This window comes from Danio aesculapii, chromosome 3 (assembly GCF_903798145.1).
Source record: "Danio aesculapii chromosome 3, fDanAes4.1, whole genome shotgun sequence".
Lineage (NCBI taxonomy): Eukaryota > Metazoa > Chordata > Actinopteri > Cypriniformes > Danionidae > Danio > Danio aesculapii.
In genome coordinates, this window is record NC_079437.1 from 10950761 (window position 1) to 10977938 (window position 27178).

General features: G+C 39.8%; 2 protein-coding genes across 2 annotated transcripts; both read left to right on the top strand.

Moving 5' to 3' along the window:
• Positions 1-981: 981 nt before the first annotated feature.
• Positions 982-9177, top strand: LOC130217317 (Fc receptor-like protein 5). Its single transcript, XM_056449411.1, has 12 exons — positions 982-1012; positions 1301-1336; positions 4444-4716; positions 4793-4918; positions 5684-5851; positions 5934-6197; positions 6443-6682; positions 6772-6897; positions 8304-8387; positions 8785-8865; positions 8987-9046; positions 9170-9177. Exons 1-12 carry the CDS (start codon positions 982-984, stop codon positions 9175-9177), a joined length of 1497 nt encoding a protein of 498 aa, XP_056305386.1.
• A 13144-nt stretch (positions 9178-22321) lies between these two features.
• Positions 22322-25545, top strand: LOC130220870 (Fc receptor-like protein 5). The gene is made up of 9 exons (XM_056453124.1): positions 22322-22352; positions 22643-22678; positions 23070-23342; positions 23398-23538; positions 24304-24486; positions 24569-24832; positions 25038-25043; positions 25079-25318; positions 25415-25545. The coding sequence occupies exons 1-9, from the start codon at positions 22322-22324 to the stop codon at positions 25543-25545; spliced, it is 1305 nt and encodes a 434-aa protein (XP_056309099.1).
• The last annotated feature ends 1633 nt before the right edge of the window (positions 25546-27178 follow it).

The window sequence follows — 27178 nt, forward strand, 5'->3', positions numbered from 1 at the left end:
GCTCTTTTTATACACTTGGTCTATAGAAGACACCTAAGATAAGTTACACTGTCACCTACAAATGAACCAAGAAAAATAAACTAAATCTGATACAAATATAATGCAGAAATATTCTTACACCTTAAATATGCGTTAAACTCAAGAGAGACATAAAGGTGCATATAGGGGTCTACACTGAATGGGAAATTAATACCAGAAATATTAGAATGTATAATGAGACATATTTAATAACACGGTTAGTATAGCATCCAATCATTATAAATATGTAAATTTACAAAAACCAATCAATCAATTCCAAAGAAAAATCAATACATCAATCAGGTAATCAGACTCCATTTTGTAATAGATTTAAAATGCTATCAGATTGTTTGTTAAAAACTCAGATAGTTATTACCTATACATTACATGATTACATATTAATAACACAACTGCAGTCAATTATTTGATGCACTCAATGTTTTGAAAGCAGTAATACTTTATTTATAGTCAAAAGAGTGTTAAAGAGACCATCAAAATGAAGTGAGATGAAAACAGAAATAACTATATAGTTGTGGTTTGGTTTGGTCTGTTTGAGGTCATTTTACCAGTGAGTGAGAAGCAGAAGTTCAACACTTCATCTGTTTCTGTTTTTTTCCATCAGGTTATTAATACAAATCACAACATTACATTTAAGAGCCATAAAACAGTGTTTCATTATTCATTAAACTCACTGGGATATTATTTTTAAACTGCCAACATCTGAGAAATTTAATTTTATAACATTTGACCCTTAAACATTTCTGTACAAACATGGATTTTGGTCAGTTTAACATTATCTGAAAACAAGATTTTAAAGGTTATTAAAAGATCTTCTGTATCACAGAGGTACATTTGTGAGTCTTTAATGTGTCGTGATGTTTGTAGAGATCAGACTGCAGGTTTCAGGAAGTCTTGAGTCTTTAACACAGTCTGTCTTCAAGTGTCTGTCATTATTCAGTCAGTATGGAGCTCAGTCAACTTCCTCTTGTGCTCTGTGAGTATTATTTTCTCTGGTTGATTTTTCAGTGGATGTTCATTGCTGTAACTCTATAAATAGGATCCAGTAGTGTTTCTGTTTTTATTTTTTATGCTGCTCTGAGTTTACAAACCATCTCTAGTCCATGATATATGTCAAAGATGAGCCGGAAGTGTGCAGTCAGTGCTGTTTATGAGGGAGCCGTGAATGTATCACTATGATATTTGTTTTGTCTAAACTGCATTACTTCTTCAGCAGCTAACTCTAGTCTAGATCAAACAGACAAGTTTCTCTTTGTGCTTTTAGTGCTGATTTCAAACATCCACTCTGAAGACACTGAAGGTGAGTGAATTTACTTCATAATTCATAACATATCTGTGACTCTACATGAACTGTGAAAACTATTGAAAATAAGTGTTTTGATGCTTCATGTTGATTTTAAATTGGTCTTTGTGCTCTAGTTAAATGCATTATTTTTGTTTGTTTGTTTATATCTCAATTTCTATTGTGAAATAATTTTGTAAAATAATTAATTTTTTATCCAAGCTGTTCATTCTAATTGTGTAGGGCAGTGGTTCTCAAACTTTTAAACCAGCGACCCCCATTGTAAGATCGTCAAGAACTCGCGACCCCCCCCCCCCCCCCACTACCAAAGCATATACAAACAATAAAAATAGCTTCTTTTTAAGCTGTTCACAATATTTTAACTATATTTACTATACATTACAGGGTTTAAAATTTACATTTCTGCTTGGTAACACTGGTGCTTCTAACTTTAAAAATGTAGGCGCACCAGCCAGAATTTAGTGGCACCCACCAATTATCGCTATGTTACTACAAGTTTTATAAACAGATTTATTGCATTTGAAATCAACAATAACCAAAACTAACAAGCAAAAAAATATATATGGATGCGTGAGGAAAATATGTCTCAATGAAATCCCGTTATCACAAGAAAATACATTTTTATAGCATAATTGAGTGACCAAAAGATACACGGACGAACCGCTCACCGGCCCTGCACGCACTGCTTGACATGAATTCATTAATGAATCTCTTAACGATAACTGTGCTGTGTTCTCACGCCTGGTGTCTGATATTGCACAGATGCTTTTGTCATATACCTTATTATGTGCATACGTCATTTTAATAGCAATACCGCTCTTTTGATGAGCTGCAATATTAGTTTAATCTTAGTCAGTGCAAGCCCTTTTGCGATGGTGTACGTGGTGTTAACTTTTACATATAGCTGCCACTTGTACGGCTGACATTATCTGGCGATTAAATGAAGGATTAAACAGAACCTCTCGTGCTTAAAATGTGTAGATGTGGTAAACAGTTACCTGAAAACTCCGTCCCACAGACTTTACAGTGAATGCTAGTTATTTTCATAGCAGACTTGAAGCCAATGGAAGTCTTATCCACTCTTCAATAAGTATAGCTGGTGGATTAACATTCACCACATGATCAGTAATCAGATGTGCTATTATTTGTAACTTTGGGTGTTTCTAAAACTAAATCTGTCAGTGTTGTTTTCATTCTCAACTTCAGAGCTTTACATTTTCGCAGTTGTAGCTCCTGTCATCTGAAGACAGGAGACGTTGACTGAGTGATTGACAGCTGATTTTAACCAATCATTTGTGTTCAGTTCTTAAAGCAGTGGGCCAATAAGAAGAGGGCGAAGGCGGGGCAAGCGTTAAAGGCTTTGTTTACTGCGGCAAGTTGACATGACAACAGTTTTAAAGAGCCCATATTATACATGAAATAGGGTCATATGTAGGTTGTAAGGGTCTCCAACAACAGTCTAATATGCATGCAAGGTCAAACAACACTTTGATGGTCTTATAATCTGCATTTATTTTTACCTAATTATCCCAGCGACTCCCATATGAATCGTTCAGCGATTCATTTGTTCCCAACCCCCTCCTCAGCGTGAAGCTAATCTGCGCTGATTAGACCAATGACAGCCTGCTGCGATTGGTCGACACTGACAGGCTTCAGCGCGAGACAGAGTGAAATGCCCAGCTGCTAATCAACAATATAAAAGTAGTCACAGTGCACACACTCTTCATAGTGTAAGGCTTTTTTCACACACACACACACACACACACACACACACAACCCTCCTCAGAAGAACTTGGGAGATCGACGCGAGTCTCCTAGCCGTCACACACTCTACCTGCTCTTTTTCTCTCTCTCTCTCTCTCTCACACACACACAAACACACACAACGCTCCTCACAAGAACTAGGGAGAGCGACGCGAGTCTCCTGTCTCCTAGCCGTCACACACTCGACCTGCTCTTTTTCTCACACACACACACACACACACACAAACACACACACATCACGCTCCTCCTCAGAACTAGGGAGATCGACACGAGTCTCCTGTCTCCTAGCTTACGATGGCCATAGCAATGACAAACGGCAGTGGAACGCGAGCTCACAAAAGCATTTAACGTTAAATCTGTAAACAAAGCGGCACGCGTCGCGTTTTCAACGTGGCTTACATGCGATAAGAGAATATAAAGAGTAACCGCGTGTACTGTACCAGGTTAACAAGTAACAAAACACAATAAATACATAATTTGCAAGCTAGAGTAAACGAGGCAACAATTTTAATCGCACTTACTTACACTAGTGAATAAACCTCAACCACTGACTCTTCACAGTTTCATCTTTGGGTAGAGACTGTCAATATTATCCATCTGAGCACAGCATGACTTTATTCGACCGGCGGCGTCTGTGTGTGTGTGTCTTGTGTTTTTTCTGTGTTAGTGGGCGGGGCCGCAGGTTTCAAATCTCCCGGGTTTGCGCGCGTAACTACTTGCGAGGCTTGTGTTTCGTAGCCGCGTCATCACGAAACACCTAATGACTCGTTATCAAGACGACTCGTTTGAAGCACTATGAGTTGACTCTTTTATAGATGAATCAATAATTTTAAACACTGTACACTTACAGATTTAAGCCTTAGCTGGATATTTCACTTCACTTAGAGCTGTGTTACACACTACATGGAAGAGCATTTTCAAAAACCCATAATATGGGCTCTTTAAACTGTTCCTGAGCGCTGCGTTCCAAGTACAAAGATGCATTCTGCCTGAATGTGTCCTAAATACTTTATGAATCAGTAATATCTTTTTAAAAATCTGAAAATATTAGCTTAACTTGTAATACTGAAAAATATTTATTATAATCACTGAAAATTACACAATTTTTAAATCACTCTCGCGTCCCCTTGAAATTATTCTGCGACGACCCCCAGTTTGAGAACCACTGGTGTAGGGCACTTAATAAGCGACTATGACTTCAGACTAAAACACTTCTGTATAATCAGATTTAGTTTGTGTGTTTTGCAATACAAATTGTTCATGCCTCATGCACTAAAAACAGCATATTTTTATATTTATTATATCACATCATTTTATTGTGAATATTTGCCATTATACAGAAAACCCTAAAGCCAACTTGACTATTACTCCTGATCTGCATGTGTTCAGAGGAGAGTCAGTCACTCTCAGATGTGACATTAATGCTGAAGGAGTCTCTAGCTGGCGGTACAGCTGGTATAAAGAAGGTTCAGATTATGCATTCAGTGAATTACAGGAATACACATTAAGGTCTGTTACTGAGTTTGACGCAGGTAAATACTCCTGTTCTGGCACTGAGAGTAAAGGTTCACGCAGATCACAAATGAGTGATGCAGTTCCACTGACAGTATCAGGTGAGTTTGATCATCTCTTCATATGCACACAAGATTATCATGTTATTAATGAGGGATTTCTCTATTTCAGACAGAGCCCAGACAGCTTTAAGTGTTTCTCCACAGAACTGGTTGACTGAAGGAGATTCAGTGACTCTGATCTGTGAGGTTTACGGCTCCTCTACAGGCTGGACATTCAGCTGGTACATCAGAACTCGTTCAGGTAAGTTATAATGTGCTTCTGTGGAGCGGGAATTGTTACATTATTTAAAATAAATCGATTATAGTCCACAAATAAATCTAAGGTTGCACAAAAAATATACATTCTCAAATAATGGAATGAGACAAATAAATGCAGGAGTTTCACAAAAATATTAAAATTCATAAAATTTGTGTTACAAATGACCTGGCAGAGTTGTGTTTATAATGTAGAACATAAATAATATTTACATCTGAACAATTACTTATTTTATTTATTTTTCATTATGACTTATACGTATGGACAAAATAAGCATTTCAAATCATCAGAGAGTATATAAATGTATAAATAATATATATATAAATGCTATAACAAGTCCCAGTTTTGGCCTACTCACCTACATGAAGCACACTAAGAATTGCAGGATGTTTTTCCAGAAACGTTGTGTTGACACTTGTTGATACTTTAATTATTAGCACATTTTATTATATTAATTTGTGACTGTAATTGATTTCTGTGCTTCTCCTGCATATATTATTATATTCCATTTTTAAAACTAAATTTGACTGTTTTTGTGGATCCCTTTAGGTTTATTTGTGGATCAGAATCTATTTTTTTGAAATACTGCAACATTTTAGCCCCGTCAATTTCATGTGAGAACACCTAATATAATATAACTGCCTTCAAACATCACATAGGTTAGCTTCAGTCAATGTCATTCTTTCTGTATTCAGAAATAACTGATGAGACTGAACATCTGTATATTCTCACTTTACACAGACAAGAGAGATTATTATGATTATTATAAACCGCTCTCTGACAGCAGTAGAGGAGCTGGAGGAAAATACACTGTCAGTTCTGTTGCTCTAAAACACACAGGAGTTTATGTGTGCGGAGCAGAGAGAGGAAAACCAGCCTATATAACTGTCAGCAACACACAGCCACTGTGGGTCACTGGTGAGTTTACACAGAACTGAAATAATTGGATTATATTTCATAATGAATAAAGTTAAATATTTATAAATTATTGCTGTCTCAGGTGTTTCTCCTCCAGTCTCTCTGGTCATCAGTCCCAGCAGAGCTCAACACTTTACATCTGACTCTCTTTCTCTGAGCTGTGAAGACAAGAGTAACTCTACTGGATGGAGAGTCAGAAGATACAGAGGCAGCTGGTGGATGAGTGATTGTTCATCACAAACAGGATCTACATGTACAATCAGCCTCACCACATCAGACACTGGAGTTTACTGGTGTCAGTCTGAGTCTGGAGAGAATTATAATCCTGTTAATATCACTGTACACTGTGAGTCTGAGCGTCTGTATTTATTCATTTAAATCAGATTGAGAGCTGAAAGCATTAGACACAGTTGTGAATTGGTCTAGTGAGCAGAAAACACAACAACCACATAATACTGCATAAACTACAAGGAAAAACTTAATTGTCACAAAAAAATCAACCTATTTTAATATAAAGATCGTTATTTAATTTTCTGTTGTATAATGGCAGCACTCTGTTGATGTGTGTTGATGTTTGCTGTGTTTCTGTAGTTGGTGTGATTCTGGAGAGTCCTGTTCATCCTGTGACTGAAGGAGATCCTCTGACTCTACACTGTTTATATAAATCTACAACTCCAGCAAAGCTCAGAGCTGATTTCTATAAAGATGGATCACTCGTCCAGAGGCAAACCTCAGAGATGATCATCACTACTGTCTCAAAGTCACATGAGGGTTTCTATTACTGCAAGCACCGAGAAGGAGAGTCACCCAAGAGCTGGACCTCAGTCAGAGGTGAGACTGTAGACTTTAAAACACCTTAAATGTTCTTGTATCCTTGACAGCATGACTCTAAATGTGAAAATTTTCAGTAAGTAACTCAGTTTCTCCATCAGCCTCAAGATCTGATGGTGTTGATCCTGTGATTAATGGAGTGACTGCAGGACTTTCTGTCCTTGTTTTGATCATCATCTTCTTGGTTCTGCTGTGCTGCTACAGACACAAGAAAGGTTCATCATCTGCCATGTTACAATTCAATAAAACTTTTACAGACGTCATAACCTTTTCTCCAAACCTGCTAAAATAAACATAGTATAATGGCTAGTGTTAACCCTTAATCTGAGCATTGCAGTCCCACATGTGGGATTGTTATTTCTGTGCCCCTGTGAGTGCTGTCCCACATTTGTTATCCTAGAACACAAAACCAGCATGGCTATATTTGTAGGAATAAGTGACAATATATTATAAACTGTAAATCAAAACGATAGATTTCTCTTTAATGCCAAAATTATTATAATATTCGGTAAAGATTCTGTTCCATGAAGACATTTAGCTAAATTTCCTAAATATATAATAAAATAAAATAAAGCTATAATAAAATAATAAAGCTCAGTTCTTGATTAGAAATGTTTATTGCTAACTACTTAATTTTAAAGAAGATTTTCTCAATATTTACATTTTTACAAACACTAAACAAAATCCCTGATGTTTTTAATAGCTGTATTTTAATTGTTCAGCTTTCAGATACGGCATGTATAAATACCAAACAGACTCTTATGAGTGGTCACTGGTCACTTGTGGGATTTAGAATGTTCAGAATTTAGAATGCCACTTCCAGAATTTCAAATCAACATCTGTTCTTAATTGCCATGGTAACTAAATGGAAAACAGTGTAAAGTTCTAAAACTCACTCCATGAAGACAGTTGTTGAGATATTCTGAATTTACCAGTGAAATGGATAAAGGGTTGTGGGTAGTTTTTATTTCTAATTAGGCTGGTAGTGGGATTGTAAAAAAGCTTCTTAGTGTTATTTGTTCAGTGTTTAAAACTTTAAGTGAATACAATTAATATTAAATATTGACTGAGTGAGTGGATGTGTAAGCAAAGGACTCCAAATTAGCCGAAAGACGCTTGTCATTTCATAGAGATTGTCATTTTAAATCTAATGTAACCATATGGTTTATTGTTAAAAGCTAACTGAAATCAAATGTTTCAATTAAATGGTGTAAATTAATCAGATTTAGTTTAAATGTACATACAGTACAGTCACCCGACGGATAGAGGACATATCAAGGCAAAAGCAGATTCTGCTTGACTAGTGTATTCAGCATTGAACTCCACTGTGCTATAAATGCAATTGTTCGTGTTTTTATTGCAATAACTTATTTTATTTATTTATAATTTTTGTACATTTTAAATGTTATACTGCATTTAAATTAAACGATTTTAAGTAGTGTTTTCTAATAAATTAGGAAATTACCCATGGCAATTCATGTAATTCAATTCAATGTAATATTGTTTAGTATGTTTATCGTCGGCCCACGGCTCTCAATGATATTTGGTTTTTGGCCTTTCATGTAGTGTGTGAAAAAGTTTGGGCACCCCTGATCCAGATGATCATGTCCTGTTTGTCTAGGTGTAAGATCTCCGTCTCCCTCTAGTGTCAGTCAGACATCACAGCAAAACCAGAGTGAAGTGGGACACCAGACACTGCTCTCTGGTCAGTCATGACGGCTTTATATTTTTACACCAGTGTTAACATTAAAACTGTATTTTCTGTGTGACTGAATTCTAACTTTGATGGTGAAATAATCCAGGAAATAGTGTTGAAAATCATTAATGAATCACTTACAGGAACTACTCTTAAAGACAGAAGCAGTACCGGTAGCAGCTTTTATCTTTTTTATTGGTTTTAATTCTAAGATTCATTACAAAATAATAAATATTGGACATGAATTTATGTATTAATCTTTTATAGAAACTGCACATACATATGCAACATATGAAGACATATGCAAAACAGGTAAGTCATGTAGTCGCAGTTTATTGAATCAACTTTAAATCAAAGATTTCAAGTGAAAGGTGAAGTTACATTTTTTTTCTGCTGTTGATTGTAGACTGTGAAAGTGGAGCTGAACTCACCTATGCTGAGGTCGAGCTCAAATCTACAAAGAAAATGAAGGAAAACACAGATAAAGGTAAAGTACAATATAAATCTCTGCTCTCATGTTTTCATGATCATACATTTATTCATATGTTTGATGTGCTTTTACTCATACAGAATAAGCACTAGTGATAATAAATGTTGTATTATTTTAGGGAACAACACTGAGAATTCTGACTGTGTTTACTCTAAACTGAAGCTGGAAACACATCAGAGTGAGTGTCAAACTAAAAATCTGTGAAAGTTCACTACAAAAAAAAGTTCATTAACATTCTAAGGATAGCTTAAAATACTGAATATAACAATGAAAGTGTATAATTGAACTCATCTGTTTTCAGGTGTGTGACGCAGTAGGTAGTGCTGTCGCCTCACAGCAAGAAGGTTGCTGGTTCGAGCCTCGGCTGGGTTGGTTGGCGTTTCTGTGTGGAGTTTGTATGTTCTCCCTGCGTTCGTGTAGGTTTCGGGTGCTCTGGTTTCCCTCACAGTCCAAAGACATGCGGTATAAGTGAATTGGGTAGGCTAAATTGTCCATAGAGTATGAGTGTGAATGAGTGTGTGTGGATGTTTACCAGGGATGGGTTGCGGCTGGAAGGGCATCTGCTGCATAAAACGTGCTGGATTAGTTGGCGGTTCATTCCGCTGTGGTGACCCCAGATTAATAAAGGGACTAAGCTGAAAAGAAAATGAATAAATGAATGTTTTCAGGTGCTGAATGTAGTGATGTGACGTACGTTTAGGTTAAACAAATATCAGTCCCAGGAGGCTGATGAGTTTAGCTTGAGGATTTGGTAGAGAATCAACAGGATCATCAGTGGTTTATTATTCGTTTTTACTTCATGGTATTACTTCACGGCAGCGCTGATATTTTGTCTCACAGTGCTTGAGGAAATGATCAAAAGTATAGTCATATTCTTTAAACATTACATATTTTGCAGTTGCTATATAATCAAATATGCTCGTTATAGCACACCTAGATTTTTAATCTTTAGACTATGATGCACTGAACTGTATTCTTTTATTACTGTATACTTTTGTACTTTTATTGTGTCATTTGTGAATACACCTTTCCTACTACAGTTATTTTTGTGTCATTCTTATAACATTTATAAACCTCTCACACAACTAAAATCTGACCTATTTTAAGCTTGGTTACCTGCTGTTGAGGCTGAACACGTGATAGCAGAACTTCACTGAATTAACATTGAATCAACAGTTAAAAGGTTAAACTTCATCTGTTGAATAAGCAGTTTTACCCCCTCAAATAATGTTTTATCAATGAAAGTAATAGATTGAACAACACAGACACAATGATGAAGTTAATGAGATAATTAAGTGATTAACTGAGTGTTGTGCTGCGGCCACACTACAGTTTGTGCATGCGAAATTCTGTTGTTTGGCTGCGAAAATAGGCGGGATTAAACAATAGGATTAGACATTAAAAAAAGCAAGCGACTGGTCCATGTTTAAATTTCTGTCCAGAGAGGTCATGTATTGATCTTCAATTGGTCTCACGCAATCACGTGATGCGATTTCACAGGTCAGAGTTCACCAAGCTTGAGCTTTCCAACGCAGCGAACGGCGAAACTTGTCGCGTGCGTATGAATGGAAATCTATGGGGAGAAAAGTGCAGTGTGACCACAGATTCATTCAGAATTGTTAATAAACACCTGCTAACAAGCAGAATCAGTGTGTGGGTCTAGTTGAGGGCTCTTGTGGGCTAAGTGAGGGCCAGCACCAATAGGCCAATGTTTTGTTAGTGATCAAACTCTCAATGGTCCTGCACAGGCAGCTTGCTAGGGCCTTTATGCTGGCTCTAAGTGGACCCTTTAAGGACCAGCACAGGTTTGTTTCGAGGGATGTATGCTAACTATTGTGGTTTGGATGCTTTTTGCTTTGACTGATTGGGTTTACAAAGGTTTTTAAAAAGATACTTTGGGTATTAAGAAACAAATATTGGCTTTGTGCTGAAAAATATAATTTTAACGAGGTGTTTCGAGGTACATTGACTAATTATTGACTGCAAAGAAGACAAGATACTCTGAAAGAAATCAATATAAGTCTATTTACATAAAATGCAACAAACAACAACAATATTACAATAATCAAAAATGTGAGGATTTGAACTTGTAATGCCGAATCTACTGAGAGGTTGTGGTTGTACAGCGAAACTGCAATAAAGTGCTCAGGTTTATTTACCTTACACATTTGTGTCTGTCATTTTGTACTTGTGAGTGACATTTTACAAATACAATTCAAAACAGTTGTTTTGATTATTGTCTGTGTGTGCAAATCAAAAGATTGAGCTATTCATATCAGAGTGTAAATTTCAACCCACACTAGCTTTATTAGCACACATACTAATATTATTAGCACAAGTTCTCACTTTAGATTTGCAAGCTCTCTATGTTTGCTAATGATTTATTATCACAGCGACCTTCTTGCTGTGAGGCAAAAGTGCTAACCACTGAGCCACCATGCCACCCTAAAAGATGTAGTGTTAAAATGTAATATGCAGTGGCACAATATGGTAAATTTAGTCAACAGCATTTAAATTTAATTAATATAAGAAAGCTGATGAGACTAAAGACAAGCCAAAGAACTATTAAAGATATTTTTAAACAAATTAGACTGAATGAAATTAAGTATAATAGTTTAACCAAATTAAATTAAAGTCAAATTAATTTAGATTAACAAAGAGCTGAATTAAACTGACAATTGATTTAAACCTTCTCAGTGCATCTGTAAGAAAAAGAGGAAGTCAGTCAGCTTTGCAGACTGGTACAAGAGGTGTCAATTATTTTATGTCACATGGTGACACAACTGATGTTTCTGAAATGCAGGCAACCAAAATAAATTACACTGTGACCTTCAAATAAACCAATAAAAATAAGCTTAATCTGATACGATTATAATGCACACATGTATGCTTAGATTATTTTTAGTATGGTTGTTGTTCTTTAAAGAACAAACGCCTAAAATATGTTACCCTCAGAAGAGACATAACGTCGTATATAAGGGTCTACACAGACTGGAAAGTACTAGCCGTTCACACCTCGTACTCTCAGTGAGCAGTTTGAGCACAAATGGCTGCCCAAAGGTCAACTTAATATTTCAGTTGATGCAGACATAAAACTCTGCTGATTGAAATAAAAACACAAAAATAACAGAGATAGTAGAACGTATAATGAGACTTAATTAATAACACACTTAATATACTATTAGATTATTATGCATATATAAATTTCTGTACAAAACTTGGATGTTGGTCAGTTTAAAATAATCTGAAAACATATTATAAGATTATAAAGGTTACTAATAGATCTTCTGTAACACATGAGATATATTTGTGTGTCTTTAATATGTCGTGATGTTTGTAGAGATCAGACTGCAAGTTTCAGGAAGCCTTTAGTCTTTAACACAGTCTGTAGCTGCGTCCCAAATCGCATACTTATGAACTATTCTACGCCATTTTGTAGTATAAATAGTGTAAGTAGTGCGTTTACACTGAAAACTCTAAAAATAATAAGTGCACGTTAATTACCCGGATGATGCACTCATTCAGCTGGTAAAATGAAGTGTGTAAAGATGGACACTTAACGCTCTCAACGACTGTAGTTTTGCTCACGTAGCGGAAGCTATCGGGCGCACATGTTGGATAACTTTATTTATTTTGGATTGTGAAAGCAAAAATCTCCTAAAACAGTGATTATAGCACCTCCCGATGGTGAATGCGGTTATACTCATGGCAGGTATTATTTGATAGTTTGGTGATTTATTTCACTGATTTGGCAACCGCTAAACGTCATTAGTGAAACGGTTTGAATTTCCGCTTAGTAACAAAAACATTAGCGCTACATTTGGAACGACACTACATACATATACTATGCTGTTGAGTGTGTAAGTGCATAAGTACATCGTGCATGAGTGTATAGTGTGCCATTTGAGAAGCAGCTTGTTTCTTCAAGCGTCTGTCATTATTCAGTCAGTATGGACCTCAGTAACCTTTCTCTTGTGCTCTGTGAGTATTATTTTCTCTGGACGATTTTATTGGGTGTTCATTGCTGTAATATTATAAATAGGATCCAGTAGTGTTTTTGTTTTATTTTTCATGCTGCTTTGAGATAATAAAAGACAGCTTTAGTCCATGATATTGTAAGAGTCTAAATGATCACATGCATTTGTTTATATGATCTTTTTCACCAAAGAAGGTTCACACAAATTCCAAAGGCAGATATTGATTAGATTAGAGCCTGGTGTGTGGACTTTGGGGGTTTTAGGATGTGGTCACATGTTAATTGGTCAGTTTGAATGTTTCAGGATTTGGGCTTTGGTTACATGGTCAAGAAAAAGACAAAATATGTGGTAAACTTTGCTCTGCTTATTTTCCTGGCTTGTCTTTTTTCTGGTCTGCGCTGTCCTGCTCTGCTTCTCTCCTGATCTGCTCCTCTCCTGCTCTGGAGGCTATTGACAATTATTGTCATTAAATCATTTCATATTCAAGTATTTGTGAATTACTTTTGATTTAGATTAGATTAGATTCAACTTTACTGTCATTACACATGTACAAGTACAAGGCAACGAAATGCAGTTTCGGTCTAACCAGCAGTGCAATAGCAGCAAGTGCAGGATACAGGTATAAGTTATAAAGTGCAGTTATAGAAAAATTATGGTAATATTTACAGATGGATGTACTATGAACATTATATATGGGTTGTATTAGCTATGAACAGATTTACAATAAATGAATATATGTACAGGATGCTATTAATAGCAGAAGTGTGCAGACAGATAAACATAATTACAAATGTCCATGTGCAGTGGGTATGTCCAGTTCAAGTAAATGAATCAGTGCAATGAATATGTGCAAACTTTAAATGTGCAAATGTTAAATAGTGCAGTGATTGTGCGGAGTATAAGTTAGAGGAGTGTGGGGGGTGTATCGGGGGGCAAAAGAGTCAGTGAGGGGCAGAGTTCAAAAGGAAGAAAGCTCTGGGGAAAAAGCTGTTCCTCAGTCTGCTGGTTTTTGTCCGGGGGAGCCTGAAGCGCCTGCCGGAAGGCAGGAGAGAAAACAGTCTGTGAGCAGGGTGAGAGGTGTCCTTAAGAATACTGCATGCACGGCGCAGACAGTGTTTCTTTTGGATATCCTCTATGGCTGGCAGTGTAGTCCCTGTGATGCGTTGGGTAGTTTTCACCACCCGCTGCAGTGCCTTACGCTCAGCAACAGAGCAGCTTCCATACCAGACCGTGACGCAGTTGGTCAGGATGCTTTCTATTGTGCACCGGTAGAAGTTCACCAAGACAGCTGATGAAAGCTGGTTTTTCTTTAGTTGCCTCAAGAAGAATAGGCGCTGGTGAGCCTTCTTGACCAGGCTGGAGGTGTTGGTGGTCCAGGAAAGGTCCTTTGAGATGTGGGGTCCCCAGGAACTTGAAGGATAAGACAGGCTCAACGGCCATCCCATTAATGTGGATGGGATCATGTGAGCCTGTTCGTCGCTTCCTGAAGTCCACAATGAGCTCCTTGGTCTTGTTGGTGTTAAGGAGCAGATTATTGTCGGTGCACCAAGTGGCCAGATGCTGTATCTCCTCCCTGTAGGCAGTCTCATCATTATTGCTGATTAGACCAATCACTGTGGTGTCATCTGCAAATTTGATGATGGTGTTGGATCTGTTCACAGGCCTACAGTCGATGGTAAATAGGGAGTAGAGGAAGGGGCTCAGCATGCAGCCCTGTGGTACACCAATGTTGAGTGTGACGGTGGTGGAGCAGATGTGGCCTGATCTAACATTCTGAGGTCTGTTAGTCAGAAAGTCCATGACCCAGTTGCAGAGAGACGTGTCGATATCCAGGTCTCTGAGTTTGATCAGTAACTTAGAGGGTATGACAGTGTTGAATGCTGAGCTGAAGTCAACAAATAGCATTCGTGCATAAGTGTTTTTATTGTCCAGGTGTGTGAGGACAGATTGCAGGGCATCTTCTGTGCTCCTGTTGCCACGTTAGGCAAACTGATGTGGGTCCAGTGTGGATGGCAGAGAGTCTTTCAGACATGCCAGGACCAAGCGCTCGAAGCACTTCATGATGATGGGTGTGAGTGCTACAGGGCGGTAGTCATTCAGGCATGATGGGCTGGAGTGTTTGGGCACTGGCACAATAGAGGTGGTTTTAAAGCATGTTGGCACAGTTGCTAGGTTAAGCGACAGGTTGAAAATGTCTGTGAATACCCCAGCGAGCCAGGAATACCCCAGCGAGCCAGGAATACCGTCTGGTCCAGCAGCCTTACGCACATTGATCCGACTCAGTGCGATGTAGACTTCTGAGGAGGTGAGTGTGATAGGTGAGTGGTTGGTTGAGGAAGTGTTCCTGGTGTAGGGTTCTGTATTGTCTCTTTCAAAGCGGGCATAAAAGTCATTTAGCTCGTTCAGGAAGGAGACTTTTGTGGCTGTGGGGGTGGACTGGCTGGGTTTGTAGTTGCTGATGGCCTGGATGCCCTGCCACATGAGCCGAGGATCAGAGTTGGAAAAGTGCTCCTCTAGCTTTAGCTTGTAACAGTGTTTGGCCTTTTTGATGCCCCTCTTCAGATTAGCCCTGGAAGTGTTGTAGGCCTGTGCATCCCCTGATCTGAAGGCAGTGTTGCGTGCCTTCAGTAGGAGGCGCACCTCCTTGTTCATTCATGGCTTTTGATTTGGGTATGTGGTGATCTGTTTCTGGGTTGTAACACTGTCTATGGTGGTGTTGATATATTCCAGAACAGAGGAAGTGTACCTGTCAATGTCTGTGTGAGAGCCACATATGGCCTGGAAAGCAAACATACTGGCCACACTTTGATAATCCTTGCTGATGGCTTCACAGGGTTGATGAGGGGTGAGTACTTGGGGGTGAGAAACAAAGAAAGGTGATCTGATTGACCCAAGTGGGGGAGGGGGGTCACAGCGTATGCTTCAGCCATGTTTGTGTAAACTTGGTCTAAAGTTTTGTTTCCCCTTGTGTGGCAGAAAATGTTTTGATGGAATTAGGGGAGCACTGTCTTTAAGTTTGAGTGATTAAAATCCCCCGCAACAATAAAAGCAGCCTCCGGGTGAGCAGTCTGTTGTTTGCTGATGGCTGCATGAAGTTCATTCATAGCAAGCTTGGCATCAGCGTCGGGAGGAATATAAGCAGCAGTTATTATGGTGGAGGTGAACTCCCGTGGCAGGTAAAACGGTCTACATTTAACCAGTAGAAATTCCAGGTTAACAGAGCAATGTCTCCCAACGACGACAGAGTTTGTGCCCCAAGCTTTGTTAATATAAATGCATAATCCTCTGCCTCTGGTCTTACCGGAGTCATCCGCCGTTCTGTCTGCTCGGAATGTTTGATGCTCCGTTAGCGATATAGCCTTGTCTGGTATCCCGCTGTAAACTAAATCTGATACAAATATAATGCAGAAATATTCTTACACCTTAAATATGCGTTAAACTCAAAAGATACATAAAGGTGCATATAAGGGTCTACACTGAATGGGAAATTAATACCAGAAATATTAGAATGTATAATGAGACATATCTAACAACACGGTTAATATAGCATCCAATCATTATAAATATGTAAATTTACAAAAACCAATCAATCAATTCCAAAGAAAAATCAATACATCAATCAGGTAATCAGACTCCATTTTGTAATAACTTTTAAAATGCTATCAGATTGTTTGTTAAAAAATCAGATAGTTAGCACGTATACATTACATGATTACATATTAACACAACTGCAGTAAATTATTTGATGCACTCAATGTTTTGAAAGCAGTAATACTTCATTTATAGTCAAAAGAGTGTTAAAGAGACCATCAAAATGAAGTGAGGTGAAAACAGAAATAACTATATAGTTGTGGTTTGGTTTGGTCTGTTTGAGGTCATTTTACCAGTGAATGAGAAGCAGAAGTTCAACACTTCATCTGTTTCTGTTTCTTCCATCAGGTTATTAATACAAATCACAACATTACATTTAAGAGCCATAAAACAATGTTTCATTATTCATTAAACTCACTGGGATATTATTTTTAAACTGGCAGCTGTTACGGAAGCAGACGGACAAACAAGGGGAGTAAGTATAAATGATGTTTATTACAACAGTTGAGCAAAGTTGATAATAATAGAGCGTTGAATGGAGTTTGGAGGAACTGATGATCCTCTCTGCCAGATGGGAGGACAGACACTGAAGGATGACCGAATGCACACACCAGAGGACTTGCGGGGAAGACAGACTGACGAGACACACAACGCTGACAGGACACCGGGAACACTGGACAGACTGGAAGGAAACAGAGTTAAGGTAAGTATATTTGCTGAGATCGCAGGGGAGTGAAACCTAGAAAGTGGTTCACTCAGAGTCCGCTTCGTAGGAACGAGACCGGACAATGAGTGAAGTGAGGTGTGTGCTTATATAGTGAATGGGAGTGATTGGGTGCAGCTGTGCGTGGTTAATACTCAGGTGAAGGTGCTCGATGCGTGATGTTGGTGGAAGAGCCTGGCCAATCCGTGACATTACCCCCCTCCCCAGGGCCCGCTCCTGAGGGCCTGAACCTCCGACGTCGTGGTGGTCTACCTCGTCCTCGAGGTGCTGGAAATTCTGGGTGATTGGAGTGGAACTCTTCCGTAAGTACGGGATCTAGTATATCGGATCTGGAGACCCATGACCTCTCTTCTGGACCGTATCCTTCCCAGTCGACGAGGTATTCTAGTTGACCACCACGACGCCGGGACCGTAGGATGTCCTTGACTTGGTAGATGGCCCCTTCTTCTAACATCAGTGGGGGAGGAGGTTCCTCTTCATGGCCAGGCTCTGTGGAGGGAATCAGAGGATCGTGAAAGGGTTTGAGAAGGGACACGTGGAATGTGGGGTGGATTCTGTACTGTGGTGGTAACTGTAACTTGTATGTGACGGGGTTGACCTGTTCCAGGATGGTGAAGGGACCAACAAATCTGGGACTTAATTTTCGGGAGGGCAGTCGCAAACGGATATCTCTGGTGGAGAGCCAGACCTTCTGTCCTGGAGTATAGATGGGGCCTGGAATCCTCCTCTTATCCGATACCTCCTTTGTTCTGCGTACTGCCCTCTGGAGATGGTGATGAGCATCGTCCCAGACTCTCTCGCTCTCCCGGAACCAGTAATCCACTGCGGGGACATCAGATGGTGCGCCATCCCAGGGGAAGAGTGGAGGTTGGAACCCTAGGATGCACTGGAATGGCGTGAGTCCGGTGGTAGGTTGCCGCAGGGAATTCTGGGCGTATTCCGCCCAGCCCAGAAACTGGCTCCAGGAGTTTTGGTGACCGTGACAGAAGGTCCGGAGGAACCGCCCCACTTCCTGAATTTTCCTCTCTGTCTGGCCGTTGGTTTGGGGGTGATAGCCAGACGAGAGGCTTACGGTCACACCTAGGAGTCTGAAGAATGCTTTCCATAGTCTGGATATAAATTGGGGTCCTCGGTCCGAGACTATATCTTCTGGTAACCCAAAATTTCGAAAGACGTGGTTGAACAGGTTTTCGGCGGTCTCTAGGGCTGTGGGTAGACCTTTCAAAGGAATCAAACGACAGAATTTAGAGAATCGATCTATGATGACTAGAATGCAGGTGTTACCTTCAGACAATGGGAGGTCTGTCATGAAGTCAACTCCTAGGTGTGACCAGGGGCGGTTTGGGATGGGCAAGGGATGGAGTTTACCAGCAGGTAGATGGCGAGGACTCTTCGACATAGCGCATTCTCTGCAGCCTTGGACGTATCTTCTCACATCCCTCGCCATGTTCGGCCACCAAAATCGTTGGGATAGCAGCGAGAGGGTGTTGTTGGCCCCAGGATGTCCTGTGCCCAGAAATGTATGGCTGGAATGAATGAGATCTACCCGTTAATTTTCAGGGATGAAACGTCGATTGGGGGGACAGCCCGGCGGAGTTCTGGATTCTGGAGTGGCGGTTACTGTAGGAGCGGACCATTGGATGGGACAGATAGTGATCTGATCGGAAAGGATCTTGGCCGGTGTCTCAATTTCATGCTGGTCGTGAATTCTGGAAAGTGCGTCTGCTCGGATATTCTTTGATCCTGGTCGATATGAGATAGAGAACTGAAATCTGGAGAAGAACAATGACCAACGGGTCTGACGAGGACAGAGTCTTTTAGCATCTTTTAGGTATTGGAGATTTTTATGATCTGTGATCACCTGGAACGAATGTTTGGCCCCCTCCAACCAGTGTCGCCACTCCTCCAGGGCGAGCTTGATGGCCAGAAGTTCTCAATTTCCGATGTCGTAGTTCCTTTCCGCCGGGCTGAGCTTCCGGGAGAAATAGGCACATGGATGGAGTAATGGAGGAGTACCGTGGTACTGGGACAGAATGGCTCCCACTCCGGTGGTCGATGCATCCACTTCGACTACAAACGGTAAGTCAGGATCGGGATGAGTCAGCAGTGGGGCTTGAGTGAAGGATTCTTTGAGGTCTTGGAAGGCTGCGGCGGCTTTGGGAGGCCAGGGTAGTGTTTTGGGTTTGTTTTTCAACAGGTTGGTGAGCGGAGCGGTGATGAGACTGTAATTGTGGATGAAACGTCGATAGAAGTTAGCAAATCCTAGGAAACGTTGGAGTTCCTTTATGGTTTTTGGTTCGGGCCAGGAGATGACGGAAGTGACCTTCCTCTCGTCCATACGAACCCCTCTCTGATCGATGATGTACCCCAAGAACTGAACAGATGGTAAATGAAAGGAGCATTTTTCAGCCTTGAGGTACAGGCGGTGTTTCCTGAGGGTTTTCAGGACCTCTGCAACGTGGTGGCGATGTTCGGCCTCACTCCGGGAGTAAATCAGGATATCATCTATGTATACAATGACGAAGAGATGGAGGAACTCCCGGAGGACTTTGTGGATGAAGTTTTGGAATACGGAGGGGGCGTTAACCAGACCATAGGGCATGACCAGGTACTCGTAGTGTCCAGTAGGGGTCACAAACCCAGTCTTCCACTCGTCCCCCTCACGTATTCTCACCAGGTTATAGGCGCTGCGGAGGTCCAACTTGCTGAAAATTTTGGCGGATCTGAGTTGTTCCAGGGCTGCCGGGACGAGAGGAAGGGGATAGCGGAATTTGACTGTACCTTGATTTAGGGTTCTGTAATCGATACATGGCCGCAGCCCTCCATCCTTCTTAGCCACGAAGAAGAAACTCGAGGCAGCAGGTGACGTGGATGGACGGATATACCCCTGACTCAGAGCCTCATGGATGTACTCCTCCATTGCCTTGGTCTCCGGAAGGGACAACGGGTAGATCCTACCTCTGGGCATAGGAGCATCTGGAAGCAGGTCTATGGCGCAGTCCCATGGCCGATGTGGAGGTAGCTGGGAAGCTCTCTTGGGGCAAAATACATCCTCGTATGAGGAGTAGATCTTCGGGATCTGAATGGATATTTTATCGACTGGACTTTCGACAGACGTGACGTAGACGGTAAGGGGTCTTTGAATTTGTAAGGGTAGATCGGGAAAACAGCTGGATCTGCATTCTTCTCCCCATCTCTTAATTTCTCCTGTGCCCCAAGAGAGGATGGGATCGTGCTTCACCAGCCACGGGCGCCCTAAGATGATATCCATCGATGCACCCTCCAGAACCAGAAATTGAATCTCCTCTTTGTGGAGCAGTCCTACTTGGAGATTGATAGATTCACATTTTCGATGGATACGTGCCTGAGAATGGATATCTTTGGTTATGGGCTGAATCTGGTAGACGTGCGTCGAGGCTTCGGTGTTAAGCTGGAGTCGGCGACAGAGGGCGTGCGAGATGAAATTTCCTGCTGACCCGGAGTCGATGAGGGCTGTGACTGAAACTGAGGCAGAAGGGGTAGTTAACTGGACATTAGTGGTGAGAGGATGCATCTTTTCAATAGGAGAACTGAACAAACTCACCACAGAGCGTGCTGGACGAATGGGACAGTCCAGCCTGACATGTCCTTTGGCACCACAGTACATGCACAGACCCCGGGTCAGCCTCCTCTGTCGCTCGGTGATCGTGAGTCTACCAGATTCTATGATCATGGGTTCTGGTTCTGGAGGGACGGCTGGCTCTGGCGAACGGAGGAGTGCTTGGGATACTGGTGGAGGATCATGCTGGTAGACCCTCAGACGATCGGAACAGCGCAGAGAGTGTTGGATGAACTTCTCCAATCCCATCGTGTCGTCGAGGGCGGCCAGCTGTAACCGGAGGCTGGGCTCTAGTCCGAGCCGGTAGGTTGTGAGGAGAGATCGCTCATTCCATCCGCTAGCAGCAGCCAGAGTTCGGAACCTGAGAGCATAATCCTGAGTGGACATGGCTCCCTGTTTGAGATGGTATAACTGTTCTCCAGCTGCTACTTCAGCATCCGCGCGACCAAAAACCTCCTTGAAATATTGGGTGAATGACTGAATGGAATTTGTTACCGGCCCAGACTGTTGCCAGATGGTTTCAGCCCACCGAAGAGCCGACCCAGAGAGAAGGGAGATGATGAAAGCGATTTTGGACCGATCTGTAGGGTATAACTCGGGTTGCATAGTGAATACCAGAGAACATTGTTGGAGAAATCCATTGCACTCCTCCGCCCCGCCAGAGTAGGGCGCTGGTCGAGCCATGGGACTGGATGAGTGGGTGGACGGTGAAGAAGTGCTCGGTGCTGGTGGTGCTTCGGGAAGTGGAGCAGATGGTAATAGCACTCTCTTCAATGAATCCACCAACTCCTGAAGGGGATCGTGAGTGCTCATGCTGTTGGTAGTTGAAGGTCCGGTCTTCTGTTACGGAAGCAGACGGACAAACAAGGGGAGTAAGTATAAATGATGTTTATTACAACAGTTGAGCAAAGTTGATAATAATAGAGCGTTGAATGGAGTTTGGAGGAACTGATGATCCTCTCTGCCAGATGGGAGGACAGACACTGAAGGATGACCGAATGCACACACCAGAGGACTTGCGGGGAAGACAGACTGACGAGACACACAACGCTGACAGGACACCGGGAACACTGGACAGACTGGAAGGAAACAGAGTTAAGGTAAGTATATTTGCTGAGATCGCAGGGGAGTGAAACCTAGGAAGTGGTTCACTCAGAGTCCACTTCGTAGGAACGAGACCGGACAATGAGTGAAGTGAGGTGTGTGCTTATATAGTGAATGGGAGTGATTGGGTGCAGCTGTGCGTGGTTAATACTCAGGTGAAGGTGCTCGATGCGTGATGTTGGTGGAAGAGCCTGGCCAATCCGTGACAGCAGCATCTGAGAAATTCAATTTTATAACATTTGACTCTTAAACATTATGTACAAACATGGATTTTGGTCAGTTTAACATTATCTGAAAACAAGATTTTAAAGGTTATTAAAAGATCTTCTGTAACACAGAGGTACATTTGTGAGTCTTTAATGTGTCGTGATGTTTGTAGAGATCAGACTGCAGGTTTCAGGAAGTCTTGAGTCTTTAACACAGTCTGTGTCTTCAAGTGTCTGTCATTATTCAGTCAGTATGGAGCTCAGTCAACTTCCTCTTGTGCTCTGTGAGTATTATTTTCTCTGGATGATTTTTTTGTGGATGTTCATTGCTGTAACTCAATAAATAGGATCCAGTAGTGTTTCTGTTTTTATTTTTTTTTTGCTGCTCTGAGTTTACAAGCCATCTCTAGTCCATAATAAATGTCAAAGATGAGCCGGAAGTGTGCAGTTAGAGCTGTTTATGAAGGAGCCGTGAATGTATCACTATGAAATTTGTTTTGTCTAAACTGCATTACTTCTTCAGCAGCTAATTCTAGTCTAGATCAAACAGACAAGTTTCTCTTTGTGCTTTTAGTGCTGATTTCAAACATTCACTCTGAAGACACTGAAGGTGAGTGAATTTACTTCATAATTCATAACATATCTGTGACTCTACATGAACTGTGAAAACTATTGAAAATGAGTGTTTTGATGCTTCATGTTGATTTTAAATTGGTCGTTGTGCTCTAGTTAAATGCATTATTTTTGTTTGTTTGTTTATATCTCATTTTCTATTGTGAAATAATTTTGTAAAATAATTTATTTTCTATCCAAGCTGTTCATTCTCATTGTGTATGGCACTTAATAAGTGACTATGACTTCAGACTAAAACACTTCTGTATAATCAGATTTAGCTTGTGTGTTTTGCAATAAAAATTGTTCATGCCTCATGCACTAAAACAGCATATGATTATATTTATTATATCACATAATTTTTATTGTGAATATTTGCCATTATACAGAAAACCCTAAAGCCAACTTGACTATTACTCCTGATCTGCATGTGTTCAGAGGAGAGTCAGTCACTCTCAGATGTGACATTAATGCTGAAGGAGTCTCTAGCTGGCAGTACAGCTGGTATAAAGAAGGTTCAGATTATGCATTCAGTGAATTACAGGAATACACATTAAGGTCTGTTACTGAGATTGACGCAGGTAAATACTCCTGTTCTGGCACTGAGAGTAAAGGTTCACGCAGATCACTAATGAGTGATGCAGTTCCACTGACAGTATCAGGTGAGTTTGATCATCTCTTCATATGCACACAAGATTATCATGTTATTAATGAGAGATTTCTCTATTTCAGACAGAGCCCAGACAGCTTTAAGTGTTTCTCCACAGAACTGGTTGACTGAAGGAGATTCAGTGACTCTGATCTGTGAGGTTTACGGCTCCTCTACAGGCTGGACATTCAGCTGGTACATCATATCTCGTTCAGGTAAGGTATAATGTGCTTCTGTGGAGTGAGAATTGTTACATTATGTTAAATAAATCGATTATTGTCCACAAATAAATCTAAGTTTCCACAAAAAATATACATTCTCAAATAATGGAATGAGACAAATAAATGCAGGAGTTTCACAAAAATCTTTAAAACAATTCATCAAATTTGTGTTGCAAATGACCTGGCAGAGTTGTGTTTATGATGTAGAACAGAAATAATCTTTACTGCTTAACATTTACTTATTTTATTTGATTTTAATTATGAATTATACGTGTGGACAAAATAAGCATTTCAAAGCATTCGAGTATATATATGTATAAATAATATATGTATAAATGCTATAACAAGTCCCAGTTTTTGGCCCACTCACCTACGTGAAGCACACTAAGAATTGCAGGATGTTTTTCCAGAAACGTTGTGTTGACACTTGTTGATACTTTAATTATTAGCAAATTTTATTATATTAGCTTGTGACTGTAATTGATTTCTGTGCTTCTCCTGCATATATTATTATATTCCATTTTTAAAACTAAATTTGACCGTTTTTGTGGATCACTTTAGGTTTATTTGTGGATCAGAATCTATTTATTTGAAATACTGCAACATTTTAGCCCAGTCAATTTCATGTAAGAACACCTAATATAATATAACTGCCTTCAAACATCACATAGATTAGCTTCAGTCAATGTCATTCTTTCTGTATTCAGAAATAACTGATAAGACTGAACATCTGTATATTCTCACTTTACACAGACTACAGTGATCATTATTATTTTTATTATGAACCGCTCTCTGACAGCAGTAGAGGAGCTGAAGGAAAATACACTGTCAGTTCTGTTGCTCTAAAACACACAGGAGTTTATGTGTGTGAAGCAGAGAGAGGAAAACCACCCTATAAAACAGAAATGAGCAACACACAGCCACTGTGGGTCACTGGTGAGTTTACACAGAACTGAAATAATTGGATCATATTTCATAATGAATAAAATTAAATATTTATAAATTATTGCTGTCTCAGGAGTTTCTCCTCCAGTCTCTCTGGTCATCAGTCCCAGCAGAGCTCAACACTTTACATCTGACTCTCTTTCTCTGAGCTGTGAAGACAAGAGTAACTCTACTGGATGGAGAGTCAGAAGATACACAGACAAGGGATGGATGAGTGATTGTTCATCAGAAACAGGATCTACATGTACAATCAGCCTCACCACATCAGACACTGGAGTTTACTGGTGTCAGTCTGAGTCTGGAGAGAATTATAATCCTGTTAATATCACTGTACACTGTGAGTCTGAGCGTCTGTATTTATTCATTTAAATCAGATTGAGAGCTGAAAGCATTAGACACAGTTGTGAATTGGTCTAGTGAGCAGAAAACACAACAACCACATAATACTGCATAAACTACACGGAAAAACTTAATTGTCACAAAAAAAATCAACCTATTTTAATATAAAGATCGTTATTTAATTTTCTCTTGAATAATGTCAGCACTCTGTTGATGTGTGTTGATGTTTGCTGTGTTTGTGTAGTTGGTGTGATTCTGGAGAGTCCTGTTCATCCTGTGACTGAAGGCGATACTCTGACTCTACACTGTTTATATAAATCTACAACTCCAGCAAAGCTCAGAGCTGATTTCTATAAAGATGGATCACTCGTCCAGAGTCAAACCTCAGAGATGATCATCACTGCTGTCTCAAAGTCACATGAGGGTTTCTACTACTGCAAACGCCCAGAAGGAGAGTCACCCAAGAGCTGGATCTCAGTCAGAGGTGAGAGTCTCTGAAACTGTCAGCTCATTTATTCCTTCATTTGTCCTTGTTCAGATGTAGCGCATGATAAAGTGCTCGTGTGTCTCTTTTTTTCAGCGTCTGGTTCAGATTCTCAGATCTCTGTCTTCAACATACTCAGTTCTGGTCTGGCATCTTTTCCATATCTGCTAGTGACAGTCGTGCTGATTGTCAAATGCTGTAGAATGAGAGGAAACACGACTGAATGATCTATTATTAGTCACTGTTATAAGTATTGGGTGCTGTGAGTTACTCAAAACCATTCATTACCGTAACCAAATTACACCGAAAAAATAAAGGGGTTGCTGTTAATTTTTAATGTAATGAATATACAGTTGCTCATAATGTACATACTGTAAATAAATTCAACAGTTCTGTATTAATCAGACAGTTATAATGAGAGTAAATCTTTATTTGTGAAGATCTTTTGCATTCTGTTTGTTTCAGTTAAAGACGTATAAATTTATCAGACAATTGCACAAACTCAATGAACAATGTATTTAGAAGGAAATTAACTGACTGATTTATTAACATGACTGTATACAGATTAAATAATACATTATTTAACTTTTTTTAAGTAAAACATATATTTTTTAGTAAATTTGATGTTTGTTATTCAGATATTTTGCAGAGTAATTGTGTTTAAGAAGATTGTGTGTTATTGTTGTAAAAAAGTAAATGATTGAAAAAGAGGAGAACCCAGTCCAGGAGACTTGAAACAAGCAGAATTCCTTTATTGAGACTTGTTGGTTAATCTGCAGTCACACAGCGTCATCAAGAAGTCCATGTGTCTACAGGAGCCTACTGGAGGTCTGCAGTCTGCGAGTTTTATCACAAGTCTGATTTAAGACAAAGATGTCCTGTCTATATTGTCTTAGGAGGAGGAGAGATGGCTTAACAAAGCATGCAAATTCAGTATTAGATTCAGCATGATAACCAGCATATAGGTGTTAGAAACCGACCCAGCTACTGACCACACAAGTTAATCAACAAAAGGGTTTCTGTAGCATGTAAGCATCACCCAAAGACAAAGGCAGAGTCGTTAGCATTTGCATTACTCTGGCTTAGCCTGTAGTCAGACAGACAAAGGTAAATGGCTGGGCTGTTAATAAAATTATATAATAAAAAACCAAAGAATATAACTTTTCAGTTATATGTAGATTATTGTTCATTTGAAACTAGATTATATAAATGTATATTTCCACAGTTGTTATGAAAACTGTCTTAATAAAGCTGAAATGCTGCAATGTTCAATGTTTGACTCAAATGTAAAGTTAAAAGCATGTCTTTCTATTATGAGTGCATCCAAATTCATGAGGACTTTAAAAGTCAAGTAATTAAATCACTTTCCAGGCATAGTGATTAGAAAAGCAAACAAAATACACTGATGATGTAACCATTCATTGAATACATTTTTAAAGCACTTTAGTTAAACAACACTGACTGTATCATCTATTTATTTATTGACTCAGGAGAATTTTTCTTGAACAATCAAGAGAGAAGAAAACTGCAAAGGTTAGAAGTAACACACTAAATTATAGTAACACACAAATTATTGATATTTTAAACAAATACATAAATACATTCTACATCACCTTCCCTGAAAACCCTGTTTCCTGATATTCAGTAATATAAATGATATTGAAATTAGCATGAATGTACCGCTGTTATCTGACTAGCTGGTGTCCTTTACCCCCTCCCTGATCACATCATCTGCTTATGGAAATTATGGTTTGATCACTAAGAAGTAAATCAGTTATTATTGTGAAATTCTGTAAAAAAAAAACAATTGCCATGGAAAACACGCAACTTTAGGCTATATTACCTTTATTATCATTTTAA

Bases quoted from the DNA above. Each gene is read 5' to 3' on its own strand.
- LOC130217317 (XM_056449411.1), top strand. From the start codon at position 982: ATGGAGCTCAGTCAACTTCCTCTTGTGCTCT. The intron at 4,919-5,683 runs GTAAGTTATAAT...CAGACAAGAGAG, and splicing joins GTACATCAGAACTCGTTCAG to ATTATTATGATTATTATAAA. The intron at 5,852-5,933 runs GTGAGTTTACAC...TTGCTGTCTCAG, and splicing joins ACAGCCACTGTGGGTCACTG to GTGTTTCTCCTCCAGTCTCT.
- LOC130220870 (XM_056453124.1), top strand. From the start codon at position 22,322: ATGGAGCTCAGTCAACTTCCTCTTGTGCTCT. The intron at 22,353-22,642 runs GTGAGTATTATT...TTGTGCTTTTAG, and splicing joins TCAACTTCCTCTTGTGCTCT to TGCTGATTTCAAACATTCAC. The intron at 23,343-23,397 runs GTGAGTTTGATC...TATTAATGAGAG, and splicing joins AGTTCCACTGACAGTATCAG to ATTTCTCTATTTCAGACAGA.